Source organism: Betta splendens, chromosome 21, assembly GCF_900634795.4.
Source record: "Betta splendens chromosome 21, fBetSpl5.4, whole genome shotgun sequence".
Taxonomy (NCBI): Eukaryota; Metazoa; Chordata; class Actinopteri; order Anabantiformes; family Osphronemidae; genus Betta; species Betta splendens.
In genome coordinates this window covers 1254223-1279328 of record NC_040899.1, presented here as the reverse complement: position 1 = coordinate 1279328, position 25106 = coordinate 1254223, and the positions used below count along the sequence as shown (strand labels likewise).

General features: G+C 43.9%; 3 protein-coding genes across 5 annotated transcripts; 1 reads left to right on the top strand and 2 right to left on the bottom strand.

Moving 5' to 3' along the window:
• Nucleotides 1-385: 385 nt before the first annotated feature.
• sucla2 (succinate-CoA ligase ADP-forming subunit beta) lies at nt 386-12474 on the bottom strand. 2 transcript variants are annotated; one of them, XM_029137216.3, is made up of 11 exons: nt 12316-12473; nt 11351-11546; nt 10102-10201; nt 8574-8736; nt 6544-6672; nt 3861-3999; nt 2938-3099; nt 2638-2780; nt 2340-2460; nt 1552-1640; nt 386-1484 (listed from the first exon to the last, which is right to left on the bottom strand). In XM_029137216.3, exons 1-11 carry the CDS (start codon nt 12430-12432, stop codon nt 1410-1412), a joined length of 1434 nt encoding a protein of 477 aa, XP_028993049.1. In that variant the 5' UTR covers nt 12433-12473; the 3' UTR covers nt 386-1409. The 2 variants fall into 2 exon arrangements, with proteins under 2 accessions (XP_028993049.1, XP_055360988.1); XM_055505013.1 differs by lacking the exon at nt 386-1484 and adding an exon at nt 1734-1931 and having other exon boundaries at nt 1546-1640; nt 12316-12474.
• Nucleotides 12475-12751: 277 nt separating this feature from the next.
• Nucleotides 12752-16279, bottom strand: med4 (mediator complex subunit 4). Its single transcript, XM_029135721.3, has 7 exons — nt 16124-16279; nt 15912-15978; nt 15666-15836; nt 15156-15213; nt 14975-15061; nt 14777-14908; nt 12752-14263 (listed from the first exon to the last, which is right to left on the bottom strand). The coding sequence occupies exons 1-7, from the start codon at nt 16195-16197 to the stop codon at nt 14091-14093; spliced, it is 762 nt and encodes a 253-aa protein (XP_028991554.1). The 5' UTR covers nt 16198-16279; the 3' UTR covers nt 12752-14090.
• Nucleotides 16280-16664: 385 nt separating this feature from the next.
• Nucleotides 16665-24994, top strand: itm2bb (integral membrane protein 2Bb). Of its 2 annotated transcripts, none has more exons than XM_029135719.3 (7): nt 16665-16886; nt 22050-22205; nt 23060-23128; nt 23455-23604; nt 23794-23904; nt 24042-24192; nt 24275-24994. In XM_029135719.3, exons 1-7 carry the CDS (start codon nt 16803-16805, stop codon nt 24358-24360), a joined length of 807 nt encoding a protein of 268 aa, XP_028991552.1. In that variant the 5' UTR covers nt 16665-16802; the 3' UTR covers nt 24361-24994. The 2 variants fall into 2 exon arrangements, with proteins under 2 accessions (XP_028991552.1, XP_028991553.1); XM_029135720.2 differs by having other exon boundaries at nt 16666-16886; nt 22050-22175.
• Nucleotides 24995-25106: the final 112 nt, after the last annotated feature.

Here is a 25106-nt window from a genome sequence, read left to right as displayed (position 1 = left end):
CAGGCCCGCAGCAAAATGACACCTAATGAAAGCATCTGCGTCTGACAGAGACCCAGACTCTACGGTTGAGTCTGAAACGATCCTCCTCCACTTCCAGCCTGTCCTCATCGGTTCTGGCAGGTGAGTGACAGATATTCCAGGCAGCAACTGAACAGTTTGTCCTCAAACCAAACGTCAGTCAGCTGACGCATCCTGAGCTGAAAACAGTGGACCGGAGGAACCTTTATCTTAGCACAATCAGGTCCCTCCCAACATACTGTATGTTCACATAACGAAGCTTCAAGGAGATTTAGGCTAATAAAACCACTTTAGCAGATTATGCTGTTATTTTACACCTATGTCAAATGGTTTGACATTTGCTGAAACCTGGAGAACCACATTAGGATAGCAGCTGAGATCTCAGTTTATTAATTATTCAAGGAGCATAAATATTTTACAGAGCAAGATCATCAGATTGGTTATTTACAAGACAAGCCACGTCTTTGAAACTGTGGCAGGATGGCAGCAATGAAACCAAAGAAAGGACAAATTAGAGAGATGAAGATGAACTACTGCAGCCCACAAGGTTTTCACTCTGTGGGTCGGCCTGCAGTCAGAATGAACCTCCTGCTTCACCTTACAGGACTGAGCAGGACCATGTGATTGTCAGAGAAGAATGCTCTCACACGAGAGGTACTTAATGTGTGAAATTATTCTGTAGAAATGAGCCTGGTCAACATGAACGTGATCACAACAACAGTCTCAAGGACAAAGCCCAACTCTCCAGACACGTCCGACCGTAACCGTGATGCTGCAGCAATGAGCCACTGATCAACGCAGGTGGGGCCCAGTCGAGCACAGGGGAGCCAGGAGCAGGAAGCTGAGACGTGTCAAACATCAGCTTGTTCTCACGCGTTTCAGAACAAAATCATCATCTCAAACATCTGTGGTGCAGCATTAAAAGTGTTCTGTTCCCTGCTTGGCTCAGCCCAGCCCAACGCGATGAAACACTTCAACAAAGTGGTGGAGGATCAAAACGACTCTTTTCATTTATTGAGTTACATTTCTAATTGGAGACAAGACACTGAAGGTGCTCATGCAAAGCTGTGAGTGTATTTCTGAAGCTGTCCAGACGCCGTCCTGCAGCCTCCTCAACTGAAAACAGGAACCATTCACTCTGGAAGCCAACAGAACAAAGACTCGGCTCATCTGCGAACAGACTGTGTCACCTTGAGCCTTCCTCTCAGAGTCCAGGGTCAGTGGAGGAGGGGAGGGGGAGGCTGGAGGTGGAGGTTTGTGCGTATTGACTCAAGTGCAACATAAGTTAGAGGAAACATGGAGGGTTGAGACGGGAAGCCAGCTATGTGAAACCTGCTGCTGCCATCGTGCCACAGTGAGAGACGTGTCAGTGGCTGTGACGGCATCGCCATCTATATGGGCAGCTGGAAGGTGATGTCCACCTGAGCTTCCTTTGCCAGGGAGACGATTTCAGAAAGCTTCACAACCTGAGGACGAGAGACCATGAGTGTAAAACTTCAAATAATCACAGTAAAACATTGTGTGTGCGTTTACCATCTTTGCGGCTTCGTCCAGGTCGTCACAGGCCAGGATTTTCAGTGGACTGGCAGCAATCAGAGCTTTAGCATCGTCTACTCTCGTCCCTAAAAGAAAAAAACAGTGACACTTAAAATCTAGACGTTGTCCTACCGGAACCTTGACGAATCAATGAGGCCTCCGATGAACAAGATCAGGACCTCAGCCGACCCAGAGCAGCCCTGCTCCACGGGGACGACAGTGAGGAGTCCTCAGATCCTTCTTTATGTTTCGTTTCCATCTCTTAAGTTTGAACCATATTGGAAGGAAGCCGTCGGAGCATCTGTGCTCACACCACAGCTGGACACGTGAAGCAGCTCGAGACCTGTGAGTCTCAACTTCCAACTCCGTAGGTGAACCTGCAAAAGGAGCATGTCTGAAAAGCCAGGGTGCCACTGTCCCAGACGGCCCGTCCTCGGCCAGATCCCTCTGGATGCGTGCGTCTTCCCCATGCGCACGTGAGTGTAACACATACACATAATGTTCATTGCTTTTGAAATTAAGGATTCTTTCTAATGTAGAGAGAGCAGCACAACCTGAACACACCAAGACACCACAGTGGGAATGTGAAGAAGTTGGTGACAGGACACTGTCGCCCAGAGGAAAACAAGCTTCAGCTCTGTTTAGTATCCACATGTAGCTGAGAAACACAACTGTGTGCTTACAATTATCAGCACTTCAATGAAGAAAACAATCACTTGTCTTGAGTCTATCAGAATGGATCAGGACGGTTCTACACAGAGCTGGTGTTTTAATGAAGGTTGTACCTTGTAACCGTACTACGATGGGGATCTTGAGGTCCAGGTCTCTCACAGCCATGATGATGCCCTGTGCGATGACATCACACCTCATGATGCCTCCAAAGATGTTGACCAGGATGGCCTGAACCTGCAACAGCACCATGACGCATGATTCTCACTCACAGGAAATTCACAGTTCACACATTCAATCCAGAGTTTATTAAAAGTGTGTGACCTTGGGACAGAGAGTAGTCTATAGTTGTACAGTTACGCTAACTGTGCTAATAACAGAAGGTGCTTTAATCAGGTCCAGTTGTGATTTTACCTTCCGGTCTGAGGTAATGAGTTTGAAGGCCTCCGTCACCTGATGAGCTGTGGCTCCTCCGCCGACGTCCAGGAAGTTAGCTGGTGTGCCGCCGTGAAGCTTGATGATGTCCATGGTGGCCATGGCCAGACCTGCTCCATTCACTGCAACAACAAAGAGTCTCCTGTAAATGAAGAAGGACCTGATCTGCGCACACAAGTCTAAATCACCGACATTAGGTCGAAGCTACAAACAACCAACAGCTGAAGAACGCTCATCAAACACACATTCACTTCGGCATCAGTGTTGCTCTGCACTGACCCAGGCAGCCGATGGTTCCATCCAGCCCAATGTAGTTGAGGTCGGCTTTGGCAGCCTGCCGGTCTCTGGGGTCTTCCTGGCTCCAGTCCCGCATCTCAAACACCTTGTTCTGGCGATACGCTGCATTGGAGTCAAAGTTGATCTTGGCATCCATGCACATGACTGTAGACAACAGACGAGAGACTCATCAACACAAAGAAGCTTCTGCTCTGTGGGTAAAACTGAAGAAATAATGACGAGTTCTGGACTCTCTTTCTCCCTTGACATTTAGCCGTTCACCCCAGAGCTACAGATCATACATTACATACTCCTTGATCTACTTAATAATTATAATCCACACCCTGTGTGTGCGCATGAGGTGGGCAGCAGTTCATAACAGCTGTTACAGCCACAGTGACCTCCTTTGATTGAAAACCTTTAAACACCTTTAATTAACTTCAACATTCACACAGATACAAACAAAGGCTCCATGTTTTTTTTTGAGTTATTTATGGAGGATACCACTACATCGCGTCACCTCCTCTAAGACCATATCTGCATATCTGTCTGCAGCTCTTCTTGTGTACGTTGTGTTGCCAGTCAGTCTGTCACTAAAGACCAGGTTCCAGAACATAAATCCAGCAGCTGCAGGTAAAGAATGTGATATTCGTGCTTTGTTCAGTGACGTGTGTCCTCTCGCATGCTAACATGCTACTATTAAACAGATTTAATATTCATATCCTGTTTTTTTGCTATAAATCTTTGGAGGAAACAATGTTATAGCGTCTTAGTGAGGCTTTTGAGTACTATCAGGGTTTGCTCAGGTCATACTCCTGTTTGGTGTGAATCTGGGTCTCCACAAGCGTCAACAGGGTAAGGTAAGGTAAAACAGGATACAGGTTTGAATTGAGTGAGCTTGCTGGGACGGTGCCACGTGCACGCACCGATGCCAGAGGAGTCCTCCACCATAGGGTTGATCTCCACCATGGAGGCGTCGTACTTGATGAACAAATTGTACAGTTTGATCATGTTCTCTGCTGCCTCGTTCACCAGCGCCGGTGGGAAGCCCATCCTCTGAGCTACCTGCAGCAACACCAAAGAGTCAGTTAAACACCTGACACTGTAATGTGTGATCACATGACACTGAGCTGCTACTTAATGATGCCCGTATCCTCGAGCTGATGCGTCAGTCGCTGTTTTCTAAAATACAAAGTCAGTGAAGCCGACTGAAACATTCTTCAGGTTTAGAATCAGTCTTTCACTTTTCTTATTTCTTAACTATGCACTTGCACCAGTTGAACTTTTCAGTCCGTCAGTTTACCTTTAGCTTTGTGTTGTGCCATTCTATACTACAATCAATCAGTCTGTTCTAGACTGAGAGGTTGATGACAGACTCTGTAGAAATAAGAGTCAATAGCTGCACAGTTTAAGTTTAGCTCCAGTTGAGAAATTACAAAATGAGGGAGTTACTTTATAAACTTTAAAGGACTGATTGTGTTGAATTACAGCAGAAAAGGTTTAGTAAAGCTGCACAGCATTCAGATGCATTTGTTGATCTCACACCATCACTGTTGTCAGCAAAACAGGTTCATAGGTGCTGGTACCATGTCACCATGAGGTTTGAGCTGCCATCCATCCATCCATTTTCATCCGCTTATCTGGGGCCGGGTCGCGGGGGCAGCAGTCTAAGCAGAGAGTTCCAGACTTCCCTCTCCCCGGACACTTCCTCCAGCTCTTCCGGTGGGACCCCAAGACGTTCCCAGGCCAGCCGAGAGACATACAGTAGTCTCTCCAGCGAGTCCTAGGTCTTCCTCGGGGCCTCCTACCGGTGGGACATGCCCGGAACACCTCCCCAGGGAGGCGTCCAGGAGGCATCCGGACTAGATGCCTGAGCCACCTCAGCTGGCTCCTCTCGATGTGGAGGAGCAGCGACTCTACTCCGAGCTCCTCCCGGGTGACAGAGCTCCTCACCTTATCTCTAAAGGAGCGCCCAGCCACCCTGCGGAGGAAGCTCATTTCAGCCGCTTGTATCCGTGACCTTGCCCTTTCGGTCATGACCCAAAGCTCATGACCATAGGTGAGGGTAGGAACGTAGATTGACCGGTAAATTGAGAGCTTTGCCTTTCGGCTCAGCTCCCTCTTCACCACGACGGACCGATACACCGACCGCATTACTGCAGCCGCCGCACCGATCCGTCTGTCAAACTCACGCTCCTTCCTTCCCTCACTCGTGAACAAGACCCCAAGATACTTAAACTCCTCCACTTGAGGCAGGAACTCTTCTCCAACCTGGAGAGAGCAAACCACCTTTTTCCGGTCGAGAACCATGGCCTCAGATTTGGAGGAACTGATTCTCATCCCAGCCGCTCCACACTCAGCTGCAAACCGCACCAGCGCACGCTGGAGGTCCTGGCCTGATGAAGCCAACAGGACAACATCATCTGCAAAAAGCAGAGATGCTATCCTGTGGTCCCCAAACCAGACCCCCTCCGGCCCCTGGCTGCGCCTAGAAATTCTGTCCATAAAAATAATGAACAGAACCGGTGACAAAGGGCAGCCCTGCCGAAGTCCAACATGCACCGGGAACAGGTCTGATTTATTGCTGGCAATGCGAACCAAGCTCCTGCTCCGGTTGTACAGAGACCGAACAGCCCTTAGCAAAGGGCCCTGGACTCCATACTCCCGGAGCACCCCCCACAGGATGTCACGAGGGACGCGGTCGAATGCCTTCTCCAGATCCACAAAGCACATGTAGACTGGTTGGGCAAACTCCCACAAACCCTCAAGCACCCTGCTGAGGGTATAAAGCTGGTCCAGCGTTCCACGACCAGGCCGAAAACCACATTGTTCCTCCTGTATCCGAGGTTCGACTATCGGCCGAATTCTCCTCTCCAGTACAGGTTTGAGCTGCATACTGATCAAATGGTGATTCCAGTGGTTTAAAGCAGAGCGACATGGAGACCCTGCAATTAGTTCCTCTGCTCCTGTTAAGTAAATCAAGCCTCTGCTCTCACTATGAAGACCAACGTGCAATATCTAGGAGGAACAGTGGAATCAGGACATAGAGCACAAAACGAATATCTACAGCACATCTGTAGCACATGCTACATCCATGGGTTCTGTTTGTCAGTGAATAAAGAACAACACACTATCAGGCCGATCCCACACAGCACCACTTTACAACTTAGAGTACAGTAGCAACACACAAGCTTTGTGTGTGACGAGTGTTTGCGTCAGGCAAACATCAGTTTGGACAGTCCTTGCTATGCTTAGTGATGTGACAGAATAAATGAGACGCGTTTAATAAAAACATTCTATTTGAATGTTCACATAAACAGGAAATCGAGTGTTTGTCACATCAGTCACTGCCTCTGAGCAGAGCTGCATTTCTGACTGTAATGAATGATTTAGACTGCAATGTCAGGGACAGGACTATCGTTTACACAGCAGTTGCAGGCAGCAGGAGACACAGGCTGTTTTCTATGAAGCCTGATAGAAAGCACCAGGAGGGAGGAATGAAGGTTTGCTTACACCTCAGACTTTCCTTTAGAGAAATTCACATCATCGCTGCGGCCTTATGCTTTTGATTGGACCATCTCAGCCTTTTCTGTCCACTACTGACTGTACCTTGACAACCTGCTCCAGCTTAATGCCCTCCACTATGTCGATGGGCTCCTTCACAATAGCATCTGGGGTTTCTGCTGCCACATCTTCAATGTTCACACCCCCCTGTGAGCTGCCAATCAGCACCGGGCCCTGTGGATATACATCAAAATGAAGAACCATGTTGATCTTCACAAAAAGATGAGAAAATATAATAATAATAATAATATGTATAAAATGAGAGTTGACACCTTATATAAACCTGAAATAATGATTGCTTCATTGGATCTATAAAATGTCAACAGAAAATCTTTACCTCACAATTCAGAAAGAGGAAGTGCAGTGACATTTAGTACAAGGTGATCAGTTATTGTAACACGTTTTAACATTCTGTGGCCTAATGACAGGAACTAGACTCCAAAAGACCGTCTCTCTGCAAACGGACCTGCGATCAAACGTCTGAGCGTCCACTGCCCCCTAGAGACGTAACGTAGCGCAGTACAGGCCACTGCAACAGCAGGTCTTATATCTGTGGCTTTAGTCCAAATACGCTGCCCGGCAAAAAAAAGTCGTCACCTGCATTGATAATCTGGATCTGCTGTAGTGATCCAGTGTAGAGTTGTCACGATACAAACATTTTGGTACCGGTACCAACAAGCATCTTGAAACTTTTTGATACTTTTTCAGATTAAAAAGAGAACGCTAAAAATGTCATTACTGACTTATTTTAAATTTTTAGTACAGTAACATATGAAAATAAAACTCAAAATACTAGGATTTTCTTATTGCACAACAATTTTAGAACAGTCAGTGTGAATAGTCAAATGTTGTCTACATCCAGACATGGGTGCCTGTAACATGGCGACGCCAGGTATCCAGTTAAACGTCTCTGGAGAACTTCCCGGTGCGCTTCTTGTTTTTTTTCTACCGTCGCCATTTTGTGTTGAATGTATTCCATGGATTACAAGTATGAGCAATAGATCAACAAACTCGTACGGATAACACTGCTGTCTGATTGTTGAAACGGGTTACGCTGGGGACAGTTCGCTGCTTGCTGCTCAAATGCCGGACTGGATTACAGTGGTAGGCTCCCTGACTGACGCTGAATGGTACTGAACACTTTCATGCCCATTTGTTTTTAGGTACTGCCATGTAGCACTTTGCGCCCCTGGTTCGTCCACAAGTTGCAGTGGTGACCGTGGTAGCGGCCATTCTCCTCTTCCGTGCACAAACCCCTCCCCTCCAAGCCTTCCTCCCGCTCCATCCACTCCACGCTGCTCACTCGCTGTTTCCTCCGGCTTGATTGTTTTCTGACCAAACTCCGACTTGCTCCTCATCCTCTCAGCTGTAGTTACAACGCGGTGACGTCACATGGCAACGTCACCGCATTGTTGCGATCGCTGCTGGTGGAGCTGCAGGTATCTGTCCTATCCAAATGCAGAATAGTACCGTTTTCAATGCCTCAGTACCGCGGTACCAAATTAATACCGGTATACTGTGCAACCCTATGCTGCAGTTGATAAGGTCCAGGTTCAGCAATAGTATGTGCTCAAAGAATGAGTTCAGCTGACTACCTGGATATACTGAACGACCAGGTTATTCCATCAATGGATTTTTTCTTTACTGACGGGCATAAAGATGACAATACCAGGATTCATCAGGCTCAAAATGTGGTTCAGGGAGCATGAGACATCATTTTCACACACAGATTGGCCACCAGAGTCCAGACATTAATCCCATTGAGAATCTTTTTGATTTGCTAGAGAAGCCTTGCCACAGCAGTCAGACTCTACCATCATCAATGCGGATCTTGGTGAAAAATTGATGCACTAGATGGAAATAAAGCTTGTGACATTGCAGAAGCTTATTAAAAAAATGCCACAGCAAATGTGTGCCGTAATCCAAACTAAAAGCTGCCCAATAATATATGTGAGAGCTTTTTGCCAGGCAGTGTATATTAGACCAGAAATCTCTCAAAAGTACATCAAGTAAATACTCATCATTGTTACTTTGCCGATTTCTATATCAGCATAATGAGCCCTGCTGCATCTCACCTGGTAGGACCTCTCCATGGTGATGGCAAAGTAGTACTCCCTGCGTGGGTACCTGCGCTCACAGATAAACACCTGGTTGCAGATGCGACCCGCCTCCCCGGTCTGCTTGGTGTACAGCTTACGACCAATCATCTGTGAGGAAATGTCACGAGCCTCCTCAGGGCTGGAGGGAAGGAAAGGGTCTGGAGTCATTTTCACATCACACAGACTCTTATTGTTGGATCAGCAGATCGTGTACTTTGAAAAAAATTTATTATTTAGAACATAATCATCAGGGTGTTCATAAAGTCAAAAGGACCATACAACAGTAATTCATAATGACACGGTTTGATCAAACTGACACTAGAGCAGAGCAGCTGATATTTGTAGTGTAGAAGCCGCAGGTGAAACAGTGTTAGAGAAATAAGACTGACCTGTTTGTCTACAGTAGAGTGCTACAGAGTGGTGGAAGGTTTCAGGTTTCTACTCAAACACTCAATTTAATCTATAGAACTACATCAGTCTGACAGATTAAATGGTCAAAAGCAAAACATCATAGAGGTTGTAACAAACCTATCTACTCAACAGTGGTAGAACTGAACAGTCCGTCTCCTCCTAGCAACAAAAACCACCACCAGTTCATTTTAATTTGGTGCAGAGTATTTCATCTAATTTGAAAACAGAATCGTAATAGAGCATCATTAAACATGAGTGAATTTAGTGTCAGTCTGAGTAAAAACAAAGAGAAAACGACATCTACGCATGCTGTCCTGACGCCTGCTGTCAGTAACAGTACATGATCACTATATACAAACGTGAAGCAGCAGATTTACTGTTAGCACTTTCATTTAACCAACAGGTCAGACTGCTTTTTCCACAACCGACTGCAGCTCAGAGGATAATATTTTTATAATATTTAGTTATTTCATAAATTAATGTTCTGGCTGCTTATTCCTGCTACACTGGTGACGTTCACCAAGGAGGCAACTTAAAATGTCAGTCTAAGCCAAGAATGCACTGCTGACGCCAGCTCACATATTTGTTATTTAGGAGACACAAGTACTGACAAGAACCAGCAGACACAAAACCTCTGTAACCTGAAGTTACTCAGATGTAGAGCACTAGTAGTGGTACTGACACACTGACGCATTACATGGGCCCACTGAAGAGTACATACAACACATTACACAGAGCATTAGAGGCTGTGATGTAACCTGCCTACTTTACTCTGCTCGTCTCCTGCAGCTGGTTCAGCGTCACGTGTTGTAATCAGAACAGTCTGGATTATTGTTATTTTGGCAACACAAGAACTAATATAAACCTAGTTCCATGTAAACATGGCAGAGAGGCTGGTGCTGTGCAGGAGAACTCCACATGCTGCCCTGGTTGTGTTTACAGCATCTGACGTGCTATTATAGATAAAGCATTGGCACAGCATCGGAATATTCTCAAGTGCACCGCTGCTACCATGGTAACCACAGGCGTCAGCACATCAGCTAGTCTCCAGGATGAAAACGGTTCTTTTCTAGGATTTTTCTTGGACACTTACGAGTAGACGATCCTCACTCCGCCCTTCAGTCCACCCTCGAACGTCCCCTTTCCTCTGCCACCAGCCAGAACCTGAGCTTTCACCACCAGGTCCTTCGAACCTAAAGCACACAAACAAAGTTTACATTGTTGAGAGTTTAGTTTGAGCTTGGACCTCTTGGAAATTTGAAACTACGAAAATAAAATTTAATTCTTTATTTTTACACTGCATTAATGTACAAACTAGTTTAAACTCAACCAGTATCCTATCATTTTCACACCGGTCTAACAGAGGTGGGGTATGCAGCAGTTGATCCTTCCTGCACCTCACTCACTCATCTAAACTTGAGACAACATTGGTAAAATACCACTTTCACTGTGTTTTATAGGATCCAGTAGATCAGATAGAGAACTTGCTGCAGGACTGTGTTCAGCAGGTCCATCTGTGCAGATCCAATGTGGCCCAAAGTCTCAAGATTTAGAGGTAGAGGCAGATTAAGGTGGAAGTTCAAGAATGGTGCCACAGGTGGATTCATGGTACAACGTCTTTCTAGCCTGGAATCTGAGTGTTAGCTGATACCACTAAGGCAGAAAGAAGCTATAATTAGACCGTTTGAACTCAGCTACGGCTATTTTAATCCTACATAGACACATGAAGGTCATGAGATGTCAGTAAAGAGCTCTGTGTTTTTCACTGAGGACTAGAGCTCAGCGTCAGAACAACTAAGAACCTCGTTCAACACATTTCTGGACAATGTCAAATCAGCTGCCTTTACCTGAAATTCACAAGTTATTCACTCAGTTTATTCACATTTCTATAATAATATTTGTTTTTCATTAATGCAATAATCAGAAGGAGCAAGTGTCCAGTATAGTAAAAATAAACAACTGCTCGGCTGAAAAGGCAAGCATCAGTTAATTGGTAAGTCCAGGCATGAAAAGTCGGCATCATCAATTGATACAATTTATAGTGAAGACAGTTTCATCACATTTATCAGTCACAAACATAAAGACATGATATTTTAGTCTGGGCCAAAGTCCTCAGCCACAGACTCCAGTCGTTCGCGTCACTGAAATTGATTTAACCTGTTTATCACAACTTCTCAGAATCTAGGCCTCATATCATATCAGTACAAAAGCAAATACAAAACAGTATCGTAAACACGAATAATTAAATATGGATTATTGATTAAGGCTGCAAGTTTAAAGTGAACACACGACTCCCTTCTGACACTGGCACTGCCTGATTTTCCTCACTCCGTGTATCTTACCGATCTGCTTGGCCACAGCGTAGGCCTCTTCTGAAGAACTGGCCACCATGCCAGCGGGCACAGAGATGCCAGCCTCTTTCAGCAGACCGATGCTCATGTACTCATGCAGGGAGAGGTTCCTCTGCTGCTGCTGCAGGTGAGGGGGCTGAGCTTGGGACACATGACCTCCAAACAGCCCTGAAGGAGCCCCGAGGACCTGGAGGAATGAGGGCAGTGGAAACAGTAACATGCTTAACGTGTCCACTTCGAACTGGCTTATCGCATCCTAAAAAGACAGAGACAGACTAAATGTGCTGGATTTTAAATTTAAAAGTGTTAAAGTGTCTGCAGTCAAGAAAATAAGTTGATGAGCAGTGATGGAAACTTGACTCGGGATACGAAACAAAGTGTGAAGCTCAGGCTGAGTCAGTTTTGAGGTGGATCAGACCTCAACATGTTTGGTTTGCAACGTTAATTTATTAGGCACATGTGAAATCTAAAGGAAACTTTACATTCATGCTAGCGACAATGATCACCACCTTTTTAAAACAGAACTCTTTATCAAGCACATTTTGGAGCCTCTGGTTCAGACCAGGTCCGTCTGATCGCTGTCACGCTTTAGCGACTAGTAACCTGAACGTTTAGCTCTGCTGAACGAAGAGGCTGCAGCGACTGTGCTTCTCTTCCTGCTCCTTGACAGGTGCGACGGCGCTGAGCTGCAGTGGAGGTCATGGAGCTGCGGCTCCACCTCTACAGCCCACAAACAACACGCAACCACGGGCCACAGCGTAAGCGGCTAACGCGCTACCTAGCTCCGCGCGGTGTTAGCGTGTTAGCACTTTAGCAAAAACAACGGAAACTCAATGAATGTCAAATCCGACCCTGTCAATTTTGAGGGGACAACGTATCCGTCAACAACGATCCGAGACCGTCGCACACACCTGCCTGATGCAGAGCCCTACGCTTCGGCGTGGACACACACTAACCTTTGAAACAGAGCTGATGCTGTTTCTGCCCCCTGAGTTCCTCAGGCTAGCCGTCAAACGGCCGCAGATCAGGGACGTCGCCATGTCTCCCTGTTCAGCGTAGAAAGTGGCGCGCATGCGTTCTGAACCACAAATTCCACCATGTTGCCTTCAAACGGTGGAAAAGTACAGAATTAATCGTTTCCAAACAATTGTACGGGAGGCGGAGCGGTGCAAAGTAACTAAGTACATCTGTTATTTAATGTGTACATACTGATTACAAACAACGTGCCTCCAACGATAAAAATTAAGTTGCCATATATGAGGGCGCACACACACACACACACACACACACACACACACACACACACACACACACACACACACACACACACACACACACACAGAAAGAAACAAGAAAATAATGTATGTATTTTTTATTTTATTTGTGTGTGTGTGTGTGTGTGTTTTTATTACCATTACCATTACAGCAGTTCTATTTACCTACTAAATAGAACTACTAAGACTTTAAAAGCGGGTCTTAGGGGAAGCATTGTTCGGCGTCATTGGCACTCGGAATTTACATACTGATGGTGAACGCATCACTGTTACCAACAGAAAGTTAAACAATCTACGGTCATTTACCCAAACACACTGTTAAAAATCTCGGTTGTTATTATCGGTAGTAACCTTTCTGTACACTACATGTCTAAAATTAAGAGTGAAAAGCCTATTATCTAGTAAGTTAGCACACGAAGTGTTTGCCTTGGTTATGTGGGCTATAGCATATAGCATTAGACAGTCACAGGTTTACAGCAACAGGTCTGTTCAAAAAGCTGTTTATTTAAAAGGCTACATATGTACAGAAGTATTTGGACACGGGTATTATATTATGCATTAAATGTTTGTCCATAATGTTACAACCAGTAAAACAACCATGTGACAATAAAGTCACACAAATAATGTACCGTTTGAAACAGGTCCCCACAGAGCAAGAGATGCCACAATTGGTTTGTCTTCCAGAAATCTTTGACAGGCTGAAACAGGAGCAGATGAAATGCTCCCAGTCTCATGCCATGACTAGAGACAGCAGCTGGTTAGTTCAGCAAAGAGACTGGAGACAAGCAATACTCCATAACTTTAAATGAGAACTTCATTCGGTCTGTTAAGCTGCAAGTATTGGACAAAAACGGGGTAGAGCAACAATTCAACAATGACATAAGAAATAATTATCAAACTGGTGATAAAATCTACAGCAGTAGCTTAGACACAACAGTCCAGTTAATTATTAGAAAAGAACAACGCATATTTATTAATGTGAAACTGCTCCTGTAAAACCTGATACAGGCTCTCTGCCAAACATGACCCCCCATGAGACTCTGTACATTCAGTACAAACAGACCTACTGGGAGAATTCCAGCACATATTTTGTGCAACAGAAATATTGGTTCAATTATTAACTGCTTGTGTTTCTGTGAATTTAGGTTGAAATAATTGAGACACTTTTAACCAGTTCTCCACCAACTAACAAAACAATAATACTTACTTAAAACAGTCACAAATAATGAACTATGATGATGTTTCTCACAAAAAATAAATAAGGTCATGGTGCAGTTTACGAAGGAGGACAGCTTAGGCACCACAATGATGTTGCATTGATCACAAGTGGACCTGTTAATAATCTATTTCTTTCCACCTGCTTGTCTATTTAGTCTTATGTGAATTTTTAATGACAGATGAAGAAACCAGACCTTGTGCTTCTCAGTGGTAACCTCCAACTTTAACCCCTTAGTCTTTCAGTCAGAGTCACTACTGCTGCTGGAGGAATCTGTTGACATAGCCTCCACATCATCCTCGTTCTCCTTGTTGTGTCCAGGAGGCTCCAGGCCGAAGTCGTTGCTGTGGTGAGGAGGAAGCATCCCCACAGAGATGTCCGAGGATTGCCAGGGGTAGTGTGGTGTCAGGACATCTAAAGAGGCAGAAGACAGAGCTTTCATTTACACACATTCTCTGTTTTGCTCTTAACATTTGTGTAAATGACAATTTCAACAAGCAAAGCAGAACAAAAGCCTGAAATGCTGATTTGAGGGATTACAGATTATGGTTTTGATCAGATCAGAAGATGGTATTTTATATTGAACCATTAGGCTGACCCTTTTAACCAGTGCATTTCTTTTGTATTTGTCTTTTGAAGGAGATGATATTGCTATAAGCTTTTAAAGAGAAAAAAATGCTTCATACAGTAGTGCCACGTTCCTGGACCTGGAAGTAATTTCTTTCACAGATTAATTTTTTTTTTCAATATTGGGGTTGTACAGATGGAAGCCAACAATAAAAACAAATCTCAAATTGCAGTGTAAAGTTAGACAATTCTCTACGAATGAAAGTGTTATTAAATTATAATATGCAATAACATGGTTTGATTCAGAACTACGCACATGACAAAAAGTCTTTGATTTGCTGAATTCGGAAATAAACTCACCTGGTAACCTTCCGGCAGCCAGAGCGTCACCTGGCAAGTGTCCGTTCACGCCGTTTGTGGGCAGGTTGGCCATGTGACCCAGTGTCCCACTGCGCATTTCCAGATCAGTAGGATAGGGTCGGCGTGGATCACCTAACATACATCAGCAATTAGTGATATATGACAAGAGCAAAGCAGCAGGGATGACGTGATTCCTACCTGGTACCCAGTTGAGAGGTGCGCACACAGCATTACTGGCACTGATCCTGTGAGCATACTTGATGATTTCCTCTGATGAAATACTCCCTGCGCAAAGTAGTCAAACAACCCTGGTTCAATGCGCAAACCATCAAAGACAAAACCACAACAGTCTCAGGATCCATCAGGGGTGTCAGTTTACCTTTCCTGGCTTTGTCAATAGATTTAAGTTTCTCTTTCGCTTGGTAAACAGCAGTAGCCTTGAAAAAAAATGACAGAAGAGGACTGGTTTTATATGAGGGTAGAATCTGCACCTTTGTCATAAATGCTGAGCTCTCATTGTGTGGCATGTAAGAGAGTCACATCATTACATTTTGTTCCTGATAAACAGTATGTTAACTCGACTTCGTCTTTCTGTCTCTTTGTAGTCGTTTTGTGTCTTTATCATCTTTTACTGCCTTTGTAGGGTTTTATAGGGCTCTGTAATCTGTCAGCTGAGATACGCGTTGCCAAAACATTTGCCTTCTGAATTTAAATTCCAATATAGCATGATGATTATCAGCTCTATCAGCTTGCTTTAGGGTGGTTCCTGATTGCACCCAAAAAATGATCCTAAGTATGACCACTGCAAACAAATAAATACATAGCACCAGATGCATGACCACAGACCCTGACATAGACTACTCGACATCCAAGTCATGCACCAACCCACCAGGACGTGTTCTGCCTCTTTCAGCTGCTTCTGGAGTTGCTGGATGTCGCTGTCTCTCTTCTCCACCTCTTTCTCCAGGAGCTGCATCTCCTGGTGCACTTTCCCCTGCTGCCGAGCCACCTCCATCAGGTCCTGGAACTCCCTGTCTCTCTGCACAAGCAGCTCCAGGATCTGGGGACAAACGCAACAGAGCATGAGAAAACAACGCTCGTCGGTTTTGGTCCTCGTCTAATGTTGCTGAGTTACCTGAACGTCCTCTCCAGGCTGGGGCAGTTTTTGACTCCGGGACAGAGCCAACATCTCGATCAGCTCCCTGTACCAGAAACACGGGAAGGATGAATATGAAAACAAGAGGAAGAGTAGAACGTAGCTATGGCGGCGAATTTAACCACAACAAACATAGTTTTGACAATTTGTTATACAGAAAATACAAATTAAACCAAAAAGTCTAACTCTACCGGGATAAAACCTCCAAGTCATCCAAAACAGAAAAAAGCCGCTCTTTCGTTGATCTCTCTGCAACCGCCGCCATAGTTGTCTTCCTGTCATCTGCGCAAGACAGGAAACGACGTCACTTTCTTCTTTTGCATCTTGCTGTTTATGCACGATTGGTAAAGCACGATGGTGCATTGGCGCCACCTAAGTTGGAGTTCGCCTATTACATTGGCTTTTGCAGGTTTAACCTCCTTCATCCAATGTGTGTATAAATGTGTCTATGTGCAGTCTGTATTGCTCCACAGCAGAATCTTAGAACTTGATATAATTTTTAAAACGTGTCCGAAATTTGTAACCACTAAAACCATTGTGTGTTCAGTCAGGGTCAGATTCTGTGTCTGCATTTGTTTTTTACGTGGATTTAATATACTTTTATAATTTACTTTTTTCTATCTTATTTATATAATTTATCTTTGTATTCGTGTGTTTGTTTTCACGTCAAACGTGGATTTTATTGCGAAACAGAACCGGAAGTTTGGCTGTGGTCCAGCTTGCGCCGCTCTTGTCGCTGGGGCAGATCTCCGAAGAAGAGTGAAGAGTGGCTGTTTTACGTTGGATCAGTTTCACTGTGTTTTTGGTTGTTTTTTTCGCCCTTGTCGTCTTATATTTTCTGGTTAAGATTTTGCCAACTCTTGTTCCAGGATGGTAAAAGTGTCTTTTAACACCGCCCTGGCACAGAAAGATGTGAAAAAGGACGCAGAGACTCTTATTCCCGAGGAGGACAAAGTGAGTATAGTCTCGCTAACAGCTAGCAGCTAACAGCTAGCAGCTAGCGGCTAACGCAGTTTCCGGGCCACAACGCGCAGTTTGGAGACGCGCAGTTAGTGAATATCGTCGGGTGTTTTTGATCTTTAAGGCACTTTTAAAGTTCAATTTATCCTGTGTCTATATACACATAGGCTTTTACAGCTGTGTTGACGTTAATTTGATACTTTTGTGTGATTTGATGAGTGGATGGTTTAGTACTCAATAAATGGGTTCAAAATTATATGTCGAATTTTTACGCTTTCTTATTGTTACAGGTTTGTCATGGCTAAATATGTTTTCGTCACAGTAGGGTTTGTTTGGGGAACTTATGCGCTACCTTGTTTGTGATCAGCAGAGCACGACGCCATTGTGTGCAGAGGGCAGTTATCTACGTGAACCCGTTTAATGTGATGGACATTTGTTCCCTGCTGCTTATTTCACAGTTGAATCGTTACAAATCATGCTGTCAGCATGTTTTCACGGGAACATGAGATACCAGTTTTCCAGCTTTCATTCGCTTCTTAGTTCTGCTAGTCACAAGTACAGGAAAATAGCTTTAACAATATGTAACTTACAGGTAAACGTTAGTGTACATTTCTGAACTGTTTCTCCCCTTGGCAAATACCTGAAATTCCTATTCTTATTATTGACACTAGTGAGTTTCTCAGTCTGCCAGCTGTATTGCTTTTGTTATTTTTTTAAGCACAATGTAGAAAGATATGTTGAAACTCTGCATATTGCCATTAAAGCTTAGGGAAAGGGTTTATTGTTGTGTGTAATGGTAGGGGTCACTTTTAAGTGTGAGGGATGTTGCTCAGTGTTTGGTTGTGAAGGTTCTACTCTCAACTAAACTTACCACAGTAGCTGTACTGATGCAGATGCGTCAGCAGCTGGAGGTTGTGACTAGACGCTTGTCCAACCTCCATCTAATGTTAACCTGTGACTGTTTGATGTTTGTCTTTGTGGTGCAACATCTCACTCTTGTCTTCCTGTGTGGTTGCTGTGCAGCCTGCTGCCTCAGTCTTTGCTGATTTCCATCTCCGGCTGTGACTTTTGCTCTGGCTCTTCTCTTGTTAATGTTTTCCTCCTGGAGTCTGAAGTTGGCACGAACACTACATTTATTTGTGTTGTTTCCCTGCTGAATGGGCAGCACACAGCCAGAGATGTGTCATGTTGGCAATGTTTTGTGAGAGATAAGATTCTGCTGTTGCAAAGTTGTCTGCATGTTACACATAGTCAGAGTGACTTGTAGAAATGTCAGAATATTGTGAAAATGTTTAAAGTAACTGAATAGAATGAAGACAGAAGTTATCTGTGAATGGTTGGTCTTTTATCTTGATTTAATGCTCGTAAACAGCTCCAATGAAATAAAGATCAAATTAGTTAGTTTCCGTTTCTGTTTGGTTTGACTTCTTTTTTTTGACAAACAAACGTTATGCCATGTGTGTTTTTCCCTAATTTCTTCATGTTGAGCATTTGAAATATTAATATGACTAATTCATACATATTTATTTCTACAAAATGAGCATAATTGGAAGTTTTTCTTTACACGAGAGGCCTGACTGGGGTTGGGGTTGAACATTATGGCGATGACACCCTGGGTTTTGTCCTCCTCTGCTTTCCCTTTCACTTGCTGGAGGTTTTATGGAAATTCCAAGTTTGGGGTTAACAATTGTCTACTGTGCTTTTCTTCTAATCTCTTGTTGTTGTTGTTGTTGTTGTTGTCAGTTTGTCTGCGAAACTCTCATCTTACAGTATCTTGTCTACCCACAGTTATAGTCACAAATATCAGTAGGGGTGTATATGTAGGTTAATCAAAGCCAGTTTAATTTAAACATTCAGGTTTCAAAATCCGAACCTAATTATTGATCTAGTTGACCTATCTGTCAACTAAATTCAGATAAATGCACTTTATTTTCTTAAATAATGAATAATTTAAATAATTACTTGTAAACTTTTTGTTTGTCTAAAACAATGTTTGCATGGGTTTTTACAGCCAGATTTAATTTTATGTAATGTATAAAATGGCAAATCTTACAGTTAAAAAACAACTGAAATTACACAAAACAAATCTGTTGAAAGAACTGATTTTAAGTTGTTTACTTGTTGGAGGCCAGAAAATGAGTCTGAAATATAAATTAAGACGCAGATTCAGCTGATCTGTGTGAAAACAAGTAGCTCTTGCTGACCTTAGGTCAGTTACTACCTAGTTACGACCTCGGCTTCTTTGGCCCTGGAAGTAAGCAGTTTTCCCAGTCTTATTTCTTCTTGCTAGTGATAAAATCACCATTTTCAGACAGAGGAGTTAAATTCTTTGCAGGTGAATCTGGTTTTGGTTAATTTGTGGTAACGACCCGTTAGTATACCTACATTAGCAGATTACAGCTTTAACCTTCCCCTCAGCTGCTTACATGTCCCCTAGTTGTCTTCTGACCCCTCAGTCTGCTTGAAAAGGATTATGGTCTATAATCAGTTGGTGAGAGACTCTGTCCGGGAGCATTAGCTGCCTCCTGCGGGGCCAACCACTAAAACCCAACAAGAGGAAAGATTAACCGTCCAGTCAGATGCACACGGAGGAGAGGACGACATTCACACATAGCAAATGTGCAGAACCAGGTCCGCCTGATGTAGGAAGGCTAAGGTCTATTCCCGAAACTGTTACTTGTCACGCTGGCAACATCTATTAGTCATCTTGTGGATCAAATGTGTGTATAATTGCAGCGGGTTGTTTTATACTTTATGTTGGCAAAGTCAACGTCTTTGGGTTTCGTACCGGAGCGTGACACAGGTGGATTTGGCCTTTAAGGACATTTGAGAGATTACATTTTGCTCCAGTGGTTCGTTTGCGTGTTTGCAGGATGAAGTTTCAAGAGATCCCACCAGGTGAGTGAAACCTGGCCTGGACACCGATAGTCACCTGTCTCCACAGAAACAGAAACACAAGCTGCACTGGTCAGTGATGCTCAGGATACTGCAGGCTCATCTGTGAGACACATGCACTGGACAATTAGATTGTTTTCTGATCGCTTTAGATACTGAGAAAGGATCATCTGTGATCTACAGTCATTACAGTGATCAGCCTGAACCCCTGTTTGAACAGATATAATGACCCTGGCCCTGATGAGTAATGCTCCTTTAACCACACCGTTAAATGGTTTGTTTGTTGTGGCGGGTGCTTCATCCCAATCACTCAAAGATGCTTTTTGATCTGTGTTGTAGCTCGACTGGGTGATGTGAACACAGCCCAAATAAATCACCGGCCGTCGTCCCACAGAGCTAGGATTTCTACAGCGTAATGCTGCTGAGAAGCCGCTTACAAACAAGGCTGAGTGTTCCTGTCACAGTAAAGGTTAAACAGCTGTGGAGGAAAACAAGCTGTGAGTAGACAAAGGCATGAATGACAAGAGTTTCTGAGGATCACAAAACATTGCACACAGATGAGCTTTACCTTCAACTGGGCTCAGCTCAGTGTGGAGCTGATTCCAAATGCAATAATGAACTTCTCGACTAATCAGATACTCAGACGACCAACATCAGACTTAGCACGTCTGTGTTTTAGTTAATCCGTTTGAGGTAAAGACGTTAATTGGCCTCTGGAAAGTTGTGGATTTTCGACCTGCTGTGTCGTTGTTTGATGATGAATCAGGAACCTGTTGTTTGAGTTGTTCTACGTCTGTACATGTTGCTGACGTATTTGCTGAGGGTGAGAGTTATGAAAGCATCGTCTTCCTGCCTGCTGGAGCTCGCTGGTGAAGCTGGGGGAATCATCACATGATTTAAAGCATTGGACCAAAGTGGCTGCTGCAAAGCGGTTAAATTTATACAGGCTCGTTAAAGCAGAGGAGTGAAGTGAAGAAGTGATTTATCCAGAAAGAACTGTGATATAAAGTGAATAGAAACAACTACGAGCAGAAGGTCTTTGTTAAAGTCAGCAGTTTGTTATTCTCGCTTGCTGGGCTTCTTCTTTTAGTTCCTCTTCTCTTCTTTCTTTAGTTTTTCTGAGCCTCTCACCAGTTTCGCAACCAGAACTTCTTTCATTTCCTCTTCTCTTGATGTTCCCTTTATCTAAATGAGTTTGTTGTTAAACTACCACCAATTGTGGTCTGTTACAGCCTCAGCTGTAACAACTGAAAATCCAAATAAGAAACCTAATCTATTTTTTTTGTCAAAGTCTCTTTAGAGATTAGACAGTTAAATTCAGGATTCTGAAATGTGAAGCACTAAGTCATCTTCAGCAGCGTTCCCAGCTCTGCCTGCATCTCTGCAGAGGATGTGTGGTCAGCATTTAGTCGGATAATGAAAACAGTAACAGCTGATCGTGTCCAGCTGAGGTTCTCTGGCGTTCACATAAAGCAGAACACAGGAAATTCATGCTTTTGTGCAGCTGGTTTGTTAAAACTGTAAAGAAATTTCAAAAATAGTTTGAGTCAATCAGTGGTAGCCGGACATCACTCGGTCAGACAGCCAGAAGTCAATTCTTTGAAACAAAATGTGTGTTGAATGTAAACTGAAAAATGCTTTTGTCTTTGTGTAATTGAAATCCCAGGTTTTGTTTTCAGAGTTAAAACAAAGCTGGTAGTGAAGAAAACCAGCAGCAGAGCAGCAGTACTATTGATTCCTGACTGTTTACCTTCGCGCCTCCCTCGCACTGGGGGGAAAGCTGGAGACGTGTCAGGGCTCGTTCTGACAGAAGCTCCGTCTTCGTGCTCCTGGCCAGAGTCTACCACTCAATGCTTGTCTGACGATAAGCCCCAGTTTCTCCTGCGCTGATGAATATTTGCCCACAATCCTCCTTTAGTCTGTTGGCTTAGCTCAGTCACTGATTTCCCTCAGAGGTGGGTTGGTTACACCACAGTGATGTGACACTGGGAACGTTTCCTATAATCGTAAAGTACAGGTTTTTACAGCAGCAGCAAATCAGCACAAGGTCCTGTAATATGCAGAACCTGAGGGAAGTCAACAAGTCTAGTCAAACAATGGAAAACAAGCTTTGCCTTTATTGTTTAATTAACTAATACACCACCGAGCTCGGAACAAGCACAACCATCATCACCTAGAGGTCATTTTTAACTCACTGGGTTTTTTTTTTTTAAAGACACAATCGTGTAGATTCAGGTTTGATGCTCCTCTTTCTGTGTGCAGGATGCAGAGGCGGCTCTGCCAGTCCGTCACCAGTCCTGTAACTGGTGCTGGTACCTGTGCCCCGCCCTCATGCTGGCTGCACTGGTGGTTGCAGGAGCCTACGTGTACCACTATCACATCCAGGAGGTGAGCAGCCATCATGACTGGGACTCTGAGGTAAAATGAAGATTTAATCAGCAACGATGTCAGCGAACTGGTCCTTGTTTTATTGCGTCATTAGGTTGATCCAATAGTCTGGTAACATGTTTGGAATATAAATCGCCTCCAAAATCAAAAATGCATTAAATCCCAACAGGAGAACCTGAAGTGACACGACCTGACAGGTCGGAGCAGGTAAGGTGCTGTGAGCCGTCTGTCGCGTCGGCTCCGCCCACTGTACCTGTGCAGGTTGAGTAAACAGATTTCCTTTGATAAAGGCAGCAGCTGATCTGTGGCTCAGAGTGGGCGTTTGTTTTTCAACCGTGTTTGAAAGCTGTGACATCTCAGCTGTCCGAGTCTGTTTTACCTGTAAAAAAACAAAGCTTGACGTAGAGTTGACGAGGCTCTGAACCACGGCTCCTGGAAACCAGTTTAAAAGGTGAACTCCAAAGGTTTGTGCAGCTTTAGGAGCCAGTGTAGATAAAACCCTGCAGTTTTCTCACCCCTGAGGTGCATTTATTGTTCAGCCAAACGCAGTTTAGGATGCTTTAGTGGTTTGTAACCATCATGTGTCCTGTAGACACACTGTCTAACTGACTGAGGGAATGGGTCCAGGAGTTGAATCAGTTAACAAACCTTTGGACTTAAAGCAAAATCAGATCCTAGTTTTCAGGCTAAAGGGCTTAGTTCCCTGAAAATTCAGCCCTTAAACAATAACAAACAACCAGAGTTACGTATCTGAACGTTTCAACGGCCCATTAATAAAGCTGACCTTTGTTGGTTATGTTTTATTGTTTTGTGTTAATTTGTGTTAACTGTATTTGCAGATGCTGTCCTCTGTCTTTGCTCATGTCTGTTGTTTTGTCCTGCAGGAGGGTCAGGTGTTCACGTGTGGGGTCGGGTACCTTGAGGAGAACTACATGATCCCAGAGGAAGAGGAGGTGCAAGAATATTATACATTTTATTTTATATATAGAAGTTGGTACTCCGTAGACTCACTTATGATTATTCAACTGAGTCAGCATTTAAAGGCGCAGACAGTTTGTTTTGCATCTTTGAATATGGTCTGTATCATATTAGACTATACATAAATAACAGGAGACGAGGAGTCGTGTGGTTTAAAGTGACGTACTTGGAGTACAGGTGGCTCATATTGTAATAATTAGAAACTTCAGTAATGGCATTTGTATACTTAGCACCACTGGCCTGACCATTTGACTCCTCAGACCTAGTGACCGGTTGATTAACTGGCTTTATTGGTTTGTAGGTGGAAGTTGAGCTGCCAAACCAGTTCCACCTGCGTCAGCTCGAAGAGACGATCCGGGTGCTGGAGACCGATCAGGTGGAGCTCATCAACGTCCCTGTGCCAGAGTTTGACGGCGGAGACCCCGCAGACATCGTCCATGACTTCCAGCGGGTGAGATGCCGCTTATAAGTTCATTTGAGTGTAGTTGTAGTGTTGATCAGTAGAAGAAGACCTAGAAAACATCACACGGCTTATGTTTAGACTGTTCTGCATTAATTAATGCTGTAGAGAGAAAAATCAAAAATAAGTGCAAACTTTAAACCTTTTTCTGAGTTTCTAAAGGATATTTTCTTGTTTCAGAGGTTGACCGCCTACCTGGATCTGAGTCTGAACAAGTGCTACGTCATCCCGCTCAACACCTCCATCGTCATGCCCCCTAGAGACCTTCTGGACCTGCTTGTCAATGTTAAGGTAACAGACTTCAGACTTCCTGTGATCAGCTTCACTGATCCAGAGAACCAGAGAACCTCAGTGATGTGCCCAAACCCAATTCATCGTTGACTGTCGCTGTTAGTTGAGTTTTATAATGATTTAGTTTTCTGGTTTAGGCCGGCACCTACCTGCCTCAGTCCTACCTGATCCATGAGGAGATGATAGTCACAGAGCGTCTTCAGCACGTAGAACAGCTTGGATACTTCATCTACAACCTCTGCCAAGGCAAAGACACCTACAAGCTGCAGCGCAGGGACAGAATCCTGGGTGAGGAAGCGCTGTCACGCTGTGTGATACTACCAAGCTTACTAATCCTAGCTCGGTTCTCATGCCTTGTACTTTCTTACAGGTATGCAGAAGCGTGAAGCTCAGAACTGCTTCAAGATTCGCCACTATGAGAAGTTTGTGGTGGAGACTAAGATCTGTGAGCCTTAGGACACCCGTGGCCACACACCTGCTCTTAAAGCCACTGGTGTGCAGTGAGGTTGTGTTTCTCTTCCTCACCTGTCTTCTCTTTCCACTGTCCTGCACTTCAGATAGATTGAGTGGGTGAGGGGAGCGAAATGTGAAGAGGATTGTTTGATTAAAAGGGGAGAGTTTTGTATTTTTTCACTTGCACGGTGGGGTTTTCTGGTATCTTTAATTACTGAAAATTGCTACGAGTCAGCTGAGCTTCAAAAAATAAATTATTTTAATCAAAATAACCAATAGCACAGACGTTTATTATAACGTAGATTAATATCAAGCCTTTTTCTGTCAGACTAAACATGTTGAAGGCAGCTTTTGTTCCACTCGTCCTGGTTCAAAAATCAGGGAAGCTTGGCTTTGGGGTGTGTTATGTCTGTCTATGCTGTAGCTGATCTTACACTTTCTCAACTGGAAAATGATTTTACAATAAAAGTGTGGATGTGTGTTTCTGTGGTTTAGCTTTAAAAACAAGTTTATACAGTACAGTTACAGGAAAACATTTTTTTTGAATGTGTAATTTTTTGGATAACTCTTTTTAACTAATTTGTGTATATAATCTCTAGAAACAGACCAACACAATAAATGACAAACCACAATTGGAGTAATGTCGCCTGATTTCATTTATTACCAAATCCAATGTGAGTACAGTGTGAGCTCAGTGTCAAACAAAGAACTGAGCTTTCTGGCAACTTCAATCCAAATACTGAGACATT